Source organism: Crinia signifera, chromosome 11 (assembly GCF_055691185.1).
Source record: "Crinia signifera chromosome 11, ASM5569118v1, whole genome shotgun sequence".
Lineage (NCBI taxonomy): Eukaryota > Metazoa > Chordata > Amphibia > Anura > Myobatrachidae > Crinia > Crinia signifera.
In genome coordinates, this window is record NC_139227.1 from 88,055,786 (window position 1) to 88,071,914 (window position 16,129).

At 45.0% G+C, this 16,129-nt stretch overlaps 1 protein-coding gene across 2 annotated transcripts in view; it reads right to left on the bottom strand.

Annotated features, from left to right (window-relative positions):
- LSP1 (lymphocyte specific protein 1) overlaps window positions 1-14,001 on the bottom strand; it is a 68,955-nt gene extending 54,954 nt beyond the window's left edge. The window contains exon 1 of one of the 2 annotated variants that reach the window (XM_083165598.1): window positions 13,599-14,001. In XM_083165598.1, coding sequence (XP_083021724.1) covers window positions 13,599-13,678 — 80 coding nt within the window. In that variant the 5' untranslated portion in view covers window positions 13,679-14,001. The remainder of the gene's footprint in view (window positions 1-13,598) is intronic. The other variant, XM_083165596.1, reaches the window with a different exon arrangement.
- Window positions 14,002-16,129: the final 2,128 nt, after the last annotated feature.

Consider the following 16,129-nt stretch of genomic DNA (forward strand, 5'->3'; position numbering starts at 1 on the left):
ATAGAGAGACAAAAATAGTTGTGCTGATTATTTATAAATAAATGAAGATAATACTGCAGATTCATTTACTGAATATGTACTGCGACATAAAAAGACATAAAAATACTTTTTGTTAAGTATAAACATTAAACAGTCTTTATGTCTTCAATTACTATGAGAATTGGGATAACAATTCTGAATTATTGTGTATTACGTATGTGCTTTCGTTTGGCAGTGTCATGTGACTTTTATTATATTTACTTATTGACATCATTGTGCGTTGTTATTATTTTTATATATTGTCAATATTATTAGTTCGCTTCGCTAAATTGCAGGCATTTTCACTAAAAATGACTATTGCTTTAAGAAAAATGATTCTGATGTTTGGGAAGCATAGGTTACAAAGAAAAAAAAAATCAGTCATTTTTTTTTGCAGCCAAGGAGTTAAAATTGCTACGTTATCACCCCCGCCATCCAGGCTGAGACAGCTGCTCTGAGAAAGTGATATATTAGCGGTCTGTTTTATTCTTTTTTAAACAGTACCATCTGTTAGGACAAGAGAGTGGCCAGACCATATTAACTCTATTCAATCTATAGATACTTGTACACTTTTGGGGAGATGTATGAAGTCTTGGAGAGAGACAGAAGTTACCAAAATCAACCAGTCATTTGTCTAGGACAGTCTTTGAAGTGATAGTTAAAACTTATTGGTTGCTATAGGCATTTTCTGCACATTATGGATGAAATGTAATAGGGTGAGAGATTCAGATAGTGAAAGATTTGGTAAGAAATCTCAAGGGTTTTTTTTAAAGCGGCGATCATTGACACTTAAAAATCGAACTGGTTTTGCAGTGTAAATGATTGCCGCTTTAAAAAAAAAACCTGGAGATTTTTTTTTTTACCAAATCTTTCACTTTCTGAATCTCTCATCCTATTAAATTTCCCCCTATGTCTCCCCAAAAATTGATACATCTCCCCATTTATGTGATATGATGTCAGTAATTCACTCACGCACTTCCCAGACTGCGTTGTGTCCAGAGGGAACCTATACAGCAAGAAGCTTACAGCCCGGTGTTGCTAATATCCTTGTACTTGCAACATATCTCCAAACAGCACTAAAACGGGCCCTCGAGAGGATATTTTAGAACCTTACATATTACAGCAAACATCTAAGCATCTCTGTGCTCCTCACCTGCCATGCCTCCCACCCCCCTCTCCTTGTATGGCCACAGAGCTATGTTCTGCAGAGCTGGCAAGATACCCTTGCTGCCAGGCCTTGTGTCACTGTCCGTCACTGCAAGACGCATATGTCCCTAATGTCTCAGCATCTCCTTAAACTGTCCCTTCCAAAAACTCCACGCATACCTTAGGAGAGACGTTACCAAGTTTAACATAAGGGAGTTCAAAACAGGCTCCGGGTGTGGTGCATGCTGGGAGTTCTGCTACTAGCCATAAAACCATTTCATAAGTTAGTGCTCTTTAGGTTTCAGCACTCTAGACTACAAATGCTATAAATACATAAATACATTATTCTACACATTTTATACATCCATAATGTCTGCATACAGATTGCAAACGAATGTATGTGAGCATTAGGTGCCACTTTTGTTAAGCAGCTGCTGATAGGACAGCATGATTTGGAAGACTCTTCATGGGTATTTCACTTAGTGGCTGATTCAGACTTGTTGACACGGACGAGTCGTGCATGCGCACTGCGGACCGTGTGCATGCGTGGTCGTAATCGCCAGGGCTACGAATTCCTCCCCTCAGTGGCAATGACTACCTCCCAACCAGCCAACAATGTGTGGAGCAGCGCATCACTGCTGACTGCCTGCTGCCACATGTAAGAGATTTGCAAGCAGGTTACGATGAAAAAGGGTCCCGTATATTGCAGTATATTACATGTGCCCGGCTCCCCTGATTACAGCCTTTCCTTCTCTTTCTTCTAAAATACTTATGTTTTAGTCTCTTAAATAAGTAATCACTGTAATTAGTTAAGGGGATTGAGTTGGATTATGGGGGTTATTCTGGTTCACTCCTTCTGGCAAATTCCTTAGAGGGACAAACCATGTGCACTGCAGGGGGTCAGATGTAAATGTGCAGAGAGAATTAGATTTGGGTGAGTTATTTTGTTTCTGTGCAGGGTAAATACTGGCTGCTTTATTTTTACACTGCAATATAGATCTCACTTTGAAGTAAAACCCCACCCAAATCTAATTCTCTCTGCACAAGTTACATCTACCCCACCTGCAGTGCACATGGTTTTGTCCATCTAAGAAGGAATTTGGCAAAAGGAGTGAACCAGAATAATCTCCTTTTTATTTTATTTTTAATGTGTAACATTTGCACATTTAACACTTCATTATACTTTGACTGTGTATACAGTATATATATATATATATATATAAATATATATATATATATATATAAATGCACATCACCATTAAAGAAACGGCAAAATGCAGCTGTTACAAGTAATGACCGCTGCCCAGCCAGAGGGTGTATACTAGCAGCACTGTGCATATTTTGTGATGTCACTAAAAGAAGCAATTACGCTTTGGATTCACAATTTTTTGGCTTTGTGGGTGACTTTGGACACAGGGAAGGTACTATGCCACAGGAATAGGTATTTGTTCATAATTTAGTTTGGGATATTCCTGTATTCTGCTTACCCACAAGAAGTTAATGTGTAAGGAGTTAATGTGACAGCTGAGTCAGTGAGGTCAGCGGTGAAGTCATTCTATGAAGGGTGGGAGCATCCAGATGTGAACATGTGGCTTATTCATCCCAAACTATTCGCTCATTGCTCATCCTTTTGTGTATTAATTCATCTCATCCAGTTTACTGGTAATAAAGTTTCCCTAGCAACCAGGCACCTCTTCTGTATATGACATACACAGCACAGGCTACTTCTCTTATTGCAGTGCCCTATTCCTCCTACTTATATGACATCATCATTTGCCTATGAGTGTGTGTGGGGGCACTGGCACACATAAACTGCTAGGTATCTTGTATGTTGAAGATACAGACACCCAAGTGAATAATTCATGCGTAGGCTTATCTGCCTTACATAATTCTTATATTAATTATAAAAGAAATACAAAACAGCTCTTTATTTTGATGGACTTTTAATTAGTATACTAATATATATACTTTAACGCAGATTACAATTTTTATCGCTGTTAATGCTGGGTGGGCGCACAGCGGCAGGGGGAGCAGCGTTGCGGAGTCTCTGACAGCATTACAGAGACCCTGCGCCTCTTCAAAAGAAAAGCCACCGCCACAGAGAAGAGAGAAGACACGCTAGAAGTACTCCTCTGCTGCATCGGCCATCTTTAGAGGGGTGCTGAGTCTCTAATGCTGTCAGAGACTCTGCGCACGCTGGTGGGGAGGCACTGGTTCTTTCTGCTGCCGCTGAATGCCTAGCGCTGGTGGGGAGACACAGGTCTCCGCTGCTGCCGCTAACTGGTTAGTGCCGCTGCCGCGGAGGCACTGGTCCCCACTGCTGCCGCTGGTGGGGGAGACACTGGTTCCCGCTGCTGCCGCTAACTGGTGATGCAGTCCCATCCCCTCCCCCCCCCACAATTAAGATTTATCTCTTCCTGGGCAACGAGCATTTAACCCCTATGGCAGCAAGCATGTATTCCCCCTGGCAATGAGCATTTAACCCCCTATGGCAGCAAGCATGTATTCCCCCCCTGACAAAGAGCATTTATCCCCATATGGTAGCAAGCATGTATCCCCCTGGCAACAAGCATGTAAACCCTGGCAACGAGCATGGAACCCTCTATGGAAAGAGCATGTAATCCCCCTTGGTAATAGGCATGTATTCCCCCCTGGCAACGAGGTTGGCATCCCTGGCAACGAGCAGGGAACCCTCTATGACAACAAGCATGCAATCCCCCCTTGGCAACAAGCATGTAATGCCCCATGGCAATGAGCATAGAACCCCTGGCAACGAGATTGTAGGTAATGTGCCTAACAATGCAATTAATCACAGTTAATCGGAAAAAAATAATGCAGTCCCTGGTAAAAAAAAAATATATATTATATATATATATATACATACACACACTCCCACTGGTGCATGTGCGGTAGCATAGCTGAGGGTCTGCAGTGGGGCTACTAATGTGCCAGTAATCAGGCATGGATACAGGGGGGTGATCTCCCCCCTAGGTCCTTCCGCCTCATGCTCGCTGCTGTGTTAGGATTGGGGCCAAGCGGCAGGAGTCCGGGCAGGATGGCCGCGGATCACTGTCCTGCTGCTGCACGGCGCCGTCTACATGGCCTGCACTCTGTGTGCTCTGCTGCTCTGGCCGCCCCACTGCTCTCCCAGACTTTACCCTACCCAGGACAGGTGAGCGCTGCCAGGAGTCTGAGCAAAGGGGCCGGCCTCACAGCCAGCCTGAGCTTGACCTACAGGGGCATTACTGTTATCCTCATCCTGTGTGTGACCTCTAAAGCAGAGGTCTGCTATCATCAGCATCTACACAGTGGACGGGCCTTGGAGGGTTTCTGTATATCGGCCATGTAATAAATGGATATATTCCCCCATGTGGTGCACTTTGACTGTAATCTGTCTGTGTTTCTTATTGCAGCCCGGGGATTTGTGGAGTGCTATCTGAGGCCACATCCTCTGAGCACAGAGCACTCTTTTTTTGTCAGATATTACAATGACAGGCTAATCTTAATTTATTAGTACGCCAATATGTAATGTGTGTGTTTTAATTACTCATGCGAGGCCGATGTCACAAGGAAGTGCTAGTGTTTATTGCCTACAAGCTATAGCAGGACTGGAAAGGGGAGGAGTCGGGACTGGGAAGGGGAGGAGTCGGGATTGGAGGGGGAGGGCCAAGATAAAATTGTAAACCCCCCCCCCCCACCTCCCCCTTAGAAGAAAAGTCTGGATCCACCCCTGCCAGTAATTGGCATATCTCTTAACATGATCCTCTCGAGGAGGGACACACTGCTCTATTCCTGAATTTTCCCCTTAATTTATGATTGCTATCACCTGTGATGAAACACCATTCTTATCATTTAACCTGTTCAAAACTGGTGAGTGTCTCTCCAGCTCCTACCAGCATCCCTCCTGATGCTTGTCACGCAAGCTGGAATGCATTAAAGAACCTGTATGCATGGTTACAGCTGGAGCTAGCGGTGATGGGATATAGGAGTGTAGCAGGTGGCAGTAGGACCAGTGGTAGACACGGCCCCCACTCTGCCCAAGAGTGCCAACGTGGGTATTAGTTCCATAAAAACGCCACCATGGCCCAAGCAGTGGCGAAAAGAGCTGGAGGGGAACACAGCACAGTGCTACCCAGAAGAGCCAAATTCTGGGAACGTTGGTGTGCAGCGATCACCTACCCCCTGGCAATGAGCATGTAACCCCCTGGCAATGAGCAAGAAACCCCTGGTAACAAGCAAAGAAAATCCAGCAACAAGCATGTAACCCCTGGCAACGAATAGGTAAACCCGGGCAATGAGCAAGAAACCCCTGGCAATGAGCATGTAGGTAAAAAATATATTTTTAATGTATGGGGGTCACCTGAATTTTTTTTGTCAGGGGGCTCAAAAATTTTGAGTTACTGTACTTCACTGCAAGGACCACAGTTTAGGCAGTCCCCCCTTGTTACCTGCCTTATTCAGGAAGATGCCAACCTTCTAGGACCAGATGGGATAGATAATACATACAAAAAAGCTGAGTACACACTGTGCAATTTGGCTATGGACGATTTCAACTATGCGATTTCCCTCTCCAGAGCTCAGAACCATCAAATCTTGACTATCTTCACCTAAGATCTAAAGCTTCCCATACACTAGGGTGATTTACATGCAATTTGGTCAATTTATATTAAATTTTAGCGACAAATTGCATGTACAGTGCCCAGATTGCATGTACATGACAAGAGGTGCGATGTAATGCGTGTTCCTGTGTGCATTGCACCTCCTAGATTGCACCTGTCGCTCAAGCAATCTGTCCCCGTCGCCGGGTGATCTTCTATATGTCTCCTCCTACCTGGTGGCTGGTCTCCTCCCCCCTCCGACCCAGCGGCTTGTCTCCTCCCACCCTCCTCCAACGGCAGCAGCTGCAGAAGAAGACTGGGCTCTGGTGGTTAAGTAACCCCGGACACCGCACCGCACACTTCCGTTGCCTACACACCCCCAGCAGTGCCACTGTGCACTGTCATGGGAGCCGCCTGCAGCACTGAAGCAGGTCTCGCCGCTCCCTCCCTCCTCCTCCCTCCCAACGTGAGCAGCAGCAGCAGTCTCAAAGAAGCAATTTATGAGGCTGCTGCTGACACTTGCCACCAATGCTTAGAATATTTAATATTTATATTTATTATTTGCAATCAGCCCGTCACCCTTAGCCCAGGGGTGGCAGGGACAGCGGGGTCCCCTTGAGGGGGGTCCTTTATTGGGGGAGGTCCCCACTCCCCCAGGAACCTGGCCTGGGCTGACCAGCCAGGGTGATCATGCTTTGGCCGGGGACCTTATGTAAAAAGTGTCCCCCGGCTGTGGCATGACATCGCTGGCTGATTTAGCCCGGGGCTTGTTTCCAAAATACGGTTTCCGTGCAGGCTTCAGTCAAAAACGGCTAGAAAATTTGTATTTTCCAGTTGTATTTTTTGCTAAATTACTGGCCAAATTCAGCAGTACTATTTAGGCCAGCCCCCCTAGCACCCTGTAGTACAGCCCATCAGACACGGGTTAATAAATTGCATGCAATATATCTGATGTGAAATAAGCCCTCAAGTACAGAATCAGAATCAGAAGCGCAGGACTCCCGGGAAGCTGCCGGGGAGTTCAAGGGAAATCTCATGCAATTTCAAGCATCAGATAAATTGCCCTAGTGTATGGCCACCTTAAGATTTCGACTATGTGATATTTGACCCATGGACAAATACATTACAAGCGACATACTGTAGTCAAAACTGCCTTGCCCGCGCAGTCTATTTATCCATGTGAGACCAACCTACCAGGGCTGCACTTCGGTAGTGCAAGCAGGGGAACCACTGTGAGATTTTGGCTAACTTTCTAAACAATTTTTACAATATAGTAAAAATTGTAAGCCAAAATCACACCTAAAAAATGGAGAAAGATACCTTACCACCCAGTTAGCTCATAACTGCCACTTTACAGGGTTTGGATTGGAGAGAGATAAACTGCATGGAGATAAAGTACCAGCCAATCAACTCATGTCATGTTACAGGCTGTGGTGCAAATGTATTAAGCCTGGTGAAGAGATAAAATGTAGATAAAGTAGAAGGTGATAATGCACCAGCCAATCAACTCCCAACTGACATTTTTCATACATAGCTGCTTGGCTGGTGCGTTATCACCTTCTACTTTATCTCCACGTTACTGTATCTCTTCACCAGGCTTAGAACATCTGCCCCCCAGTGTTTAAATAATGATAGTTACTAGCTGTCTTCCATGTACTTTATCTCTACATACAGTATTCATCTTTCCGGAGGCCAGGAGGGGGACCCAATTTTTGGGGGCATCCCGGCCATTCCGGAAGGGTAGGCTTCCCTGTAAATAAATAAGTAGATTCTGATTGGATGCTAAGGACAACATCCCATCTTTAGTAGAACTCCCATCTAAACAAACCCCTAAGTGTGCTTTACCCAAGGTAAGAATAAAAGGTACTTATGTATTATCTGGGCTCCCATGTTAAATGCACCCCATTTTTTCATACCCCTACTATCCAACTACGCATGGAGTTGATTTTATATAGTGTGGCGAGCGCAGCGAGCCACCGTGCCCGAAGCGTGGCGAGCACAGCGAGCCCCGCGAGCGGACGCGGTCTCATAAGAAAAACGGGAGCCCAGATATTACATAAGTACCGAATAAAACACATGGAAAAGCATTGTAAACTTATTTGGTTAGCATACTGTAAATAAAATAGTTGTTACTCAAAGTAGTATACTCAACTTGCTCTTCAAACAATACAGCTGTGTTCAGCATAAATGTTTGTGGTATCAGGTATTACACAATCTTGAAATGCCCAAATGTTTTCATTTCCATAGGTGTAGTTCCCCTTTAGTGAATGGTGAAAATGATTTGGTTTCTTAAGACTATTACTATATTTTTTCTGCTGATTTTATCCAGTATCATGTCATTGTCATGGAAACCACAGTCACATGATGTAGTGAGCAGATAAACTTTGGAACAGCACTCTGAGTTTCGACTTCGCTGTAAAATCCACCCTCTCCTTTTTCTCCCCCTATTGCTACTACACATTACATACTGAGATTATCTGGCAGCCATACTAGTTTTCACTGCATTATACCAACTATACATACAGTACTAGTCAAGACATTCATATATTCCTGAATTCTGAAAAGAAAAACTACACACAATGGACCTTATTCTGGTTAGCACGCATCTATGTCATCTATGCGCTACCCGCACGAACGCCCGTGCCCCATCGCAGGCCGAAAATCCCCGCACGCATGTGAATGCATGTTTAGCATACGGGGACAAAATCATTAGATGATCGCTGACTATTGAATGATTTTGTGGGTAAAGGGAATGGGGAAATTGAATGATTTTGCAAGCGCCTCTTTGTGTCTTAGGGGTAGATTTATTATAGCGGCGCCTATCGCGCCGCTATAACAGTTCCTGCTTCGCCTTATTAGCGAGGCGAAGCAGGAGGGGACACCGACAAGATCTATTAAGATCTTGCTGCCGGAGTGGGGGAGCGCTAACTCCCCCCTCCGGCGATGTCCCTCCTGGAGACAGCGCATCAGTTAATACTGATGCGCCGTCTCCTTCCCCCCCGGCCGGCTTACTGCGCATGCGCGGGATCTCGCTAGTCTCGCGAGATCCCAGCGCAGCTCAGCCCCAGCAGCAGGGACAGCGCTGTCCCTGCTGTTAGGTATAGGCATCGCCGTCTGCAGCTGGCGAAGTCGACAGCTGCAGGTGGCGGAACGGTCAGCGATGCTGACCGTTCATAAATCTGGCAGGAGGCAGGGGCGCAGTGCAAAATATCGCCCCTGCGTTATGCCTCCTGCCCCACACTGCCGGCGTTAGAGTAAACGCTCGGCGGGTGTGATAGATTAGGCGATGCGCTATCCCCTGCTTCAGCGCACGGGGATAGCGCATTTACACATCAACGCCACTTCGTAAATCTACCCCTTAGATCTGCGGGCTCCCTGCCTCCCGCACCATCGCCAAACTACCATGGGTACACCCAGCGTTTTCATGGGAACGCCCATGAAATGCTAAGTGTTCCCATGGGCATAGCCCCTCACCGCTGACCCCAGCTTGCTAGGTGCGAACATGATGGCGAACAATCAATTCACCGTGCCAGTTCGCCCCAAGCGGCGGCACATGTGCATACACGTGTATGTGCATGCGCAGTCGCATACCACCGCTCCCCTGTGCTTACGCGCAGGGGAGCGTATGGACTCAAATAAGGTCCAGTATTCTATTATATTATGACTTTTCTAAACATATAGGACGTAATGTATCATAGCCGTTTTCAGAGGTTTGTCCGCTTTTCTCATACAGTTTGCACCAAGTTCTGGAATACAATACATTCTGTAGCTTGGAATCGGAGGCCTAATAGAAGCCTATGGGCTTCTTATTGCAGGCTTCACTGAGAGCTAACCAATCGGAACCCTCCCAGCACCCCCTTGCATCAGCTGAGGCATTCGCAGAAGGACTCCTGGGTCATAAACTTTTCTTGGAACACTGCAATAGCAACTGCCGCTCTGTGGGCCAGATGCACTAAGCTTCAAAAGTGATAAAATAAAGAGTGATAAACCACCAGCCAATCAGCTCCTACCTGCTATGTCACAGGCTGTGTTTGAAAAATGTCAGGCAGGAGCTGATTGGCTGGCTGTTTATCACTCTCCATTTTATCACTTTTGAAGCTGTGTGATAAATGACAGGATGCATTGAATGCAAAATGCAATGCTTGATGCATACCATTCATAAACACATGGGCATATGCATCAATGCTTGGGTCACATTTACGAAGCTTTGGAAAGTGATAATGTTGAAAGAGACAAATTATCAGCCAACCAGCTCCTGTTATTTTTCAAACACTGCATGTTGCATAGGAGCTGATTGGTGGGTACTTTATATTTCTCTCTCTACTTTATCACTCTGTGATAAAATTAAGAGAGATAAAATACCAGCCAATCAGCTGCTGTGACTTTACAGGTGGTGTTTGTAAAATGCAAAGCGAGATATCAAGATATTGTGGAAGGCGCTTAGAAATGAGTGTGCTTTAAAACCAGCAGCAGTAAATGGAAAAAGGGGTAGTCGGCCCCAATATGGTAGAAAAAGAAGAGGAAGGAATATTACTGTGCTAAATGATAAGTGCTTAGGTAAGTATAATAGTAGGAATTAATTAGCACCCTTTTAGACTGCCAGTTCACAGATGGTCATGGTTACAATCCACCAATTCATGGGTCTTAAAGGCCTTTGATAAAACTGCAGATTGCAGCGAAATGCGTAAGGTGCTTCAGCTGCACCAGAAAACTACATTTACAATTTCACCCTTTGCCCATCTGAAGACCTACAACCAAGAGTTACTCCCATTTGGGATCCATTGTGACCATCTTCCACAGCCAGGATATTCCACCACCACCACCACCCTCCATCTTGGGAAACTGTACTCATCTTCAAACATCTGGTCCCCCATCATCTGTGGCACAATACATATTTTGGAGGAACGCCACCTCCTTAAAGGCCCGGTCAACACAAGAGGGTGAGGACATTCCAACTTTATATTGCATTATTATCCCAAGAATGGGTGGATTATAACCATGGCCATCTGTGGGCTGGTTTTCTAAAAGGCTGTTTGTAAAATGTCAGAAGCTGATTGGCTTTTGTCTAGTTAGTTCCTACTTTTAGAGTGTCAATAATTTAAGGTGCAAAACCAACCTGCTTTAGCCATTTACATTGTTACTTCTTTTAAAAAAAACAGACAAGTTCGCGGAACTACACCTGTGGCCCATATTGTGCATATTTTCTACAGAGTGTGTGAGCCTTTTTCTGCTGCAAAATGCTTATTAGAATTAGTCCAATTTGATTAGGCCCCGTTTACGATTGTGCGGGTCTGTGCATTGCGCATGTGCAGACCTCCTGTGAAAATGCTGAGGCATTCGCACTGACATGGGGTGGGTGGGGGCGGACAGGGGGCATCCCCAAAAAAACGCTGTGCGTTGCCTGGGAATGCAGGCTTGGCGTTGCCTGCTCAGGGCAGGCGGCTGACGATACCTAACATCAGCACCCCGAATTTGGCGGTCTGTGGCGGAAATAAAAGTCTGTTTAGACAGACTTATTTTCTAAGGGAAGAGAAATCAATTGAGGGTTGGTGACCCTGGAATGATTTCTTTCCCCTTCAGCTGCATGCGAGGGAGGAGATGTGTTCTCATACACATCCCCTCGCATGCGGGTGGCGCAGGCGGCAGGCGGCGCTGACCTGATCTCTAGGCTGCGATTATACGCAGCCTAGTGCACAGGTCTCATTCCGGCCTATAGTTGCTTTGTTTTTCTGTATCCTCTACAGGAGACTACTGGGTTACATGCTCATTGCCAGGAGTCTCATGCTCATTGCCAGGGGATCTATGCTCATAGCCTTATTTATTGCCAGTGTTTTGTTTTTTGTTGACACCTTGCGGGTTGCGATATGCGCTATTCAGTAGGACCTCTAGCATCTGTCCAGTAGGAACTAAAGCATCTGTCATCTCCAAGGTGGTGGACATTTTGGAGGGACAGTTTCAGTAGATTCCATACGGTTGGCCAGACTCATTGGAATCTGCAGAGACCACGCGCTCTCAAAGAGCCGGCTCCTCGAAGCCAACGCTTGGGCGGCAGTACCACTGACTCAGAATGTACTTATATCGATTATTTTCTCCCTGGGAATTCCTGTAGAGGAGGAGCAGGTGGGCGGCGAGGGGGGTTGGAGCCAGGCTAAATGTGTCATTAGGTCATTGAAAGTGGGCAGAATGCAGGAAGTGTGCCCAATATACCAGGGGAGTGGTGAGGTACTACCCCAAAAAATCATGTGTCTCATGCAGGAACCAGGAGAGTAGGCCAGTAGGACTCAGGGCCTCACAAGTCCAGAAATACAGTAGTAAAATATATTAATATGGATATATAATATATATAAAGTAAGCCATATGTCTGTAATTTATGAACCTGTGTAAAGGGGCACATACAGTATACCAGCGCTTGCGATCCTCCGACCCTCCATTACACTAAACGGATGCACTGATCAGTGGGCAGCAATGATCAGTGATCTGTCAGGGGATCGGGGCTATTTTACATGTTGAAAAGTCCAGATTCTGCAATCCACGCCGGGATCAGGGAATCAGGATTTTTAAGCATGTTTAATATCCCTGATCACCTGGTGCGACAGTCAGGGTATTGGGGGATTTCCCTAATACAAGGCAGGTGTATGGGCACCATCAGTGCAGCAGATTGAGCTGATAGCTTTCCATATGCACTACAGTAGTAGCTAATTGGTTGCTATGGGCAGAATTTCTGCATTGGCAGCAAAGCAAAAAAAGGCAAGTAATGGGCCCCATACATCAGCAATCACAATTTATGGATTTCCAGATACAGGGATTTTTTGGCCAGATAAATGGATTTTACAATCTATCCGACTTTGCCCACACATTACAGATTTATTTCAGTGATCGGCAGATTTTTCCATCTAAAGATTGCATCTTCATATCTGGAAATTGCCCAATCGATTGTCATTTCAGCTGTTCATAATGTAAATAGATGAAGAAGATGAATTGGGAATGCCCACACATATAAAAAAGATCCGCAGATAATACCAGATTATTAAACATGTTTAAAAACCTGATTAAGCAATCGATTGGTGATTTTGATTGGGATTGCCAAAAGGGGGAGCCCACACATCTAAAATTAATTGTGGCAATCCTCTCCATATCTGAAAATTGTCACAATTAATTGCTGATGTATGGGGCCCTTAACTGTGCACCTGGGTAAACCGTGCTGTTCTGCAGGTGGGGTCGTTGTGCCATGTCTAGATATGAGAGGGGAGTGTCCAAACGCAAATGTCAATTCTATATTATTAAAAAATAAAGCTTTCAGAATTTTGGAGATACATGAAAATACAGAAATTATTTACTGTCGATGCAAAAACAAGATATGTATTTCACCCCATGCATTGCAACATGGTTTATTCCAGATACAAATAAACTTGCTTTTTTTTTTTGCTTTGCCCCCAGCTCAGAATCAGCTTGTGCCTAATATGATTATTCTGATAAAGCAGTTGGAATCCCCCCTATCAAAAATCCCCCCTTGTGGTTTCCCCAATGCAGCTGTCCTGGGAACAAGTGGCAGGAGTCTGCGCTGCTCCTTGTGGGATTAGCATTGGTGCCATTGAAGAGAAGCCTTTGCAAATTGCTTTCATTCCTCTGTCATCCAACATCCGACACATCCACATAATGGTCGTTTGGGTGGAGTTCCACTAAATTTGGCTCCGGATGTCACACAGGCCTGGAAGCTGGATGTACCAGATGTGCTGGAGCTCTGTCTATGGGTCTCTAAACAATATTACATAGACATTACATTGGCGATGGCAGGACATTTGCAGATAAATAGAGGGGTAACCCAGTATTCCTCACCTTTCAGTCTCCTCCAGTCTTTCTTCATATGTCTTTTCCTCATTGTCCTCCACTCTCTGCTTCTCCTCATTGTCTGACATCTTGCTCTGTCCCTGTCAGTGTGTCACTGTGTAAGGTCTGTGTCAGGGTGTGGCACACTGGTCCAGAGATGTGAGTGTGTGCGCGCGTGTAATATGGGTGTTTGCAGATTTGTGATTTGTTTCTTTTTCTCTTGCAGCCAGCAGGGCTTTGTATCAGTGAGACAGAGGGGTGTAGTCTCAGCCCCAGCTAGAGTGTGTTAGACCCTGTGCTATTGTTTAGTTGTCACTAGATGTATGTGTGTGTGCCTTGTCACGGTGTATATCTCTTTCTTCTTTCCTGTGTTGTGTCACAGCAGTCTCCTTCCCCCCACCCCCCTTCTCCTCCTTACCATTCTGCAGGATGTGGTTTTGTGAACGTATCGCACTTCTGTATTTCAGATTGCAGAGAGGAGCTCAGAGGATACAAATCAGAGAGGGGGAGCTGGCTGACAGGCGTGATTGCAATGTGTGCACATTAATGTAGCTAGCATCTTCCTGCCTCTTCTCAGGGGCCTATACATTATTATCAGGATTCTAGACCTGATCATTATCATTTGTTATCGGCGCAATAACAAATTATGAATCATTGCATCATTAAACCCACACAGTGGGGGGAAATGTACTAAGAGTTCTATTTCACATGGAATGTTACTATGGCAACCAATCAGATACTGGACCAGATTCTCTTAGCTTCACAAGTGATAAAATAGAGTGATAAACAGCCAGCCAATCAGCTCCTACCTGCCATCTTACAGACTGTGTTTGAAAAATGTCAGAAAGGAGCTGATTGACTGGCTGTTTATCACTCTCCATTTTATCACTTTTGAAGCTTAGAAAATCTGTCCCACTATATTTTATCTTTTAGAAGGTGGTAAATAAGAAGTAGATTCTGATTGGTTGCCCATAGCAACCTCCCATGTGAAATAGAACTCCCATCTTAGTAAATTTCCTTTAGACATGTGTGGGGATTGTACGTCAAAGTGAGATCTATATTGCAGTGTAAAACTAAAGCAGCCAGTATTTACCTTGCACAGAAACAAAATAACTCACCCAAATCTAACTCTCTGTGCACATGTTACATCTGCCCCACCTGCATGAGTTCCATCGTCCCCTGCGTGTTCGCACAAGGGACATATTCTCATGTGCAGTGCTTCTGTGCAAGCACAGTCAGCATGGTGCTACCATGGGGGCATACTTGTCTACTTTTGAAAACTGGTTTCAGGGAGATTATAGTGGGTAATATCATTTTGCAAAGTGCCCCATTGTGGGAGCGCGTGTCATGCTCCTCCCAAAGGGCGTGTCTAGTTCCATGGAGAGATTTTGAAAAGAGATTGTGAACGTGGCACCTAGAAGCGTGGGTGTGTACTGCTACATCTGAGGGGAATCTTGTAAAATGACTTATACAAAAATATAGATGATCCCCAAAGCAGTTAGTAAGAGATACTATACTTGGTAAAGTGCTGGGAAATTGAGCTGATGATTCAATGTAAATGTATCTGTCTCTCATTCCTTTTTTATCCAAAAATGTAACCGTGTAATGTGGGCTAGGTGAAATGAGGGAGATTGCTAGACTAATGGGGGGAGAGGGAGATTGCTGCTCCCCACAAATGTAAGTTAGTCTCCACTGACTTATATTTGCGAGGGCAGGTAAAATCATTTGATGGTCACCGATTATCAAATGATTTCTCCTGCTGCGGGCACATGCAAGGAGATGTGTTTTCATAACACATCCCCTTGAATGGTTGCGATGGGATACGGTGGGGGGGATTCGGCGGGGCGGCCGCGGCGCCACAACTGCTCAGTAAGCTGCAAGCTTCACAGCGTACCAAGCAGATCAGAATGTGCTTTGCAAGTGAACCTAAATCACCCCCATAATTTGGGCACAGGTAGGAGCCTGTCCCTGTGATGTTTACAGGTAAAGTAATCACTAATCTGACCCCTTTAAGATTTGGGGGCCGGACACACTACTTCGCATGTGCAAGCAGAGATTACTTCGCATTGTGGAGACTGTTAAATTCAGTAGACCCCATGGAAACCCCTAGAAGCTGCTTTTGCAATTGGAAACCTAGGATCACAGCAAATGTCTGCTGCAGTCTCTTGTGCATTAATTCCTCAGATCATAATATTTGTGGATACCCATAAATGAGCATCTAATACCACTTTTACACCGGAATCCTGGGTATGACCCAGGACTTTGAACACGGGAAATTGCCAGGGCGTGCTCTGCCTCAGACCCCATTTACTTCAATCCGGGTTAATCCCTGGTAATGCCCTTTTACGCTGAAAACGGATCAGTTCTACCTTTCCTTGCTGCTGTCAGTAAAAATGGCCTTTTTCAGCTGTTGATGAGGTCACAAGAAAGGGATCAGGAAACTCTTCAAGTTTTTTTGCTTTATTATGCTGAAAATATGCATAAAACTCTTCATACATTTGTAATCTTTATATATCGATGTTATACATTCTCATAATGAA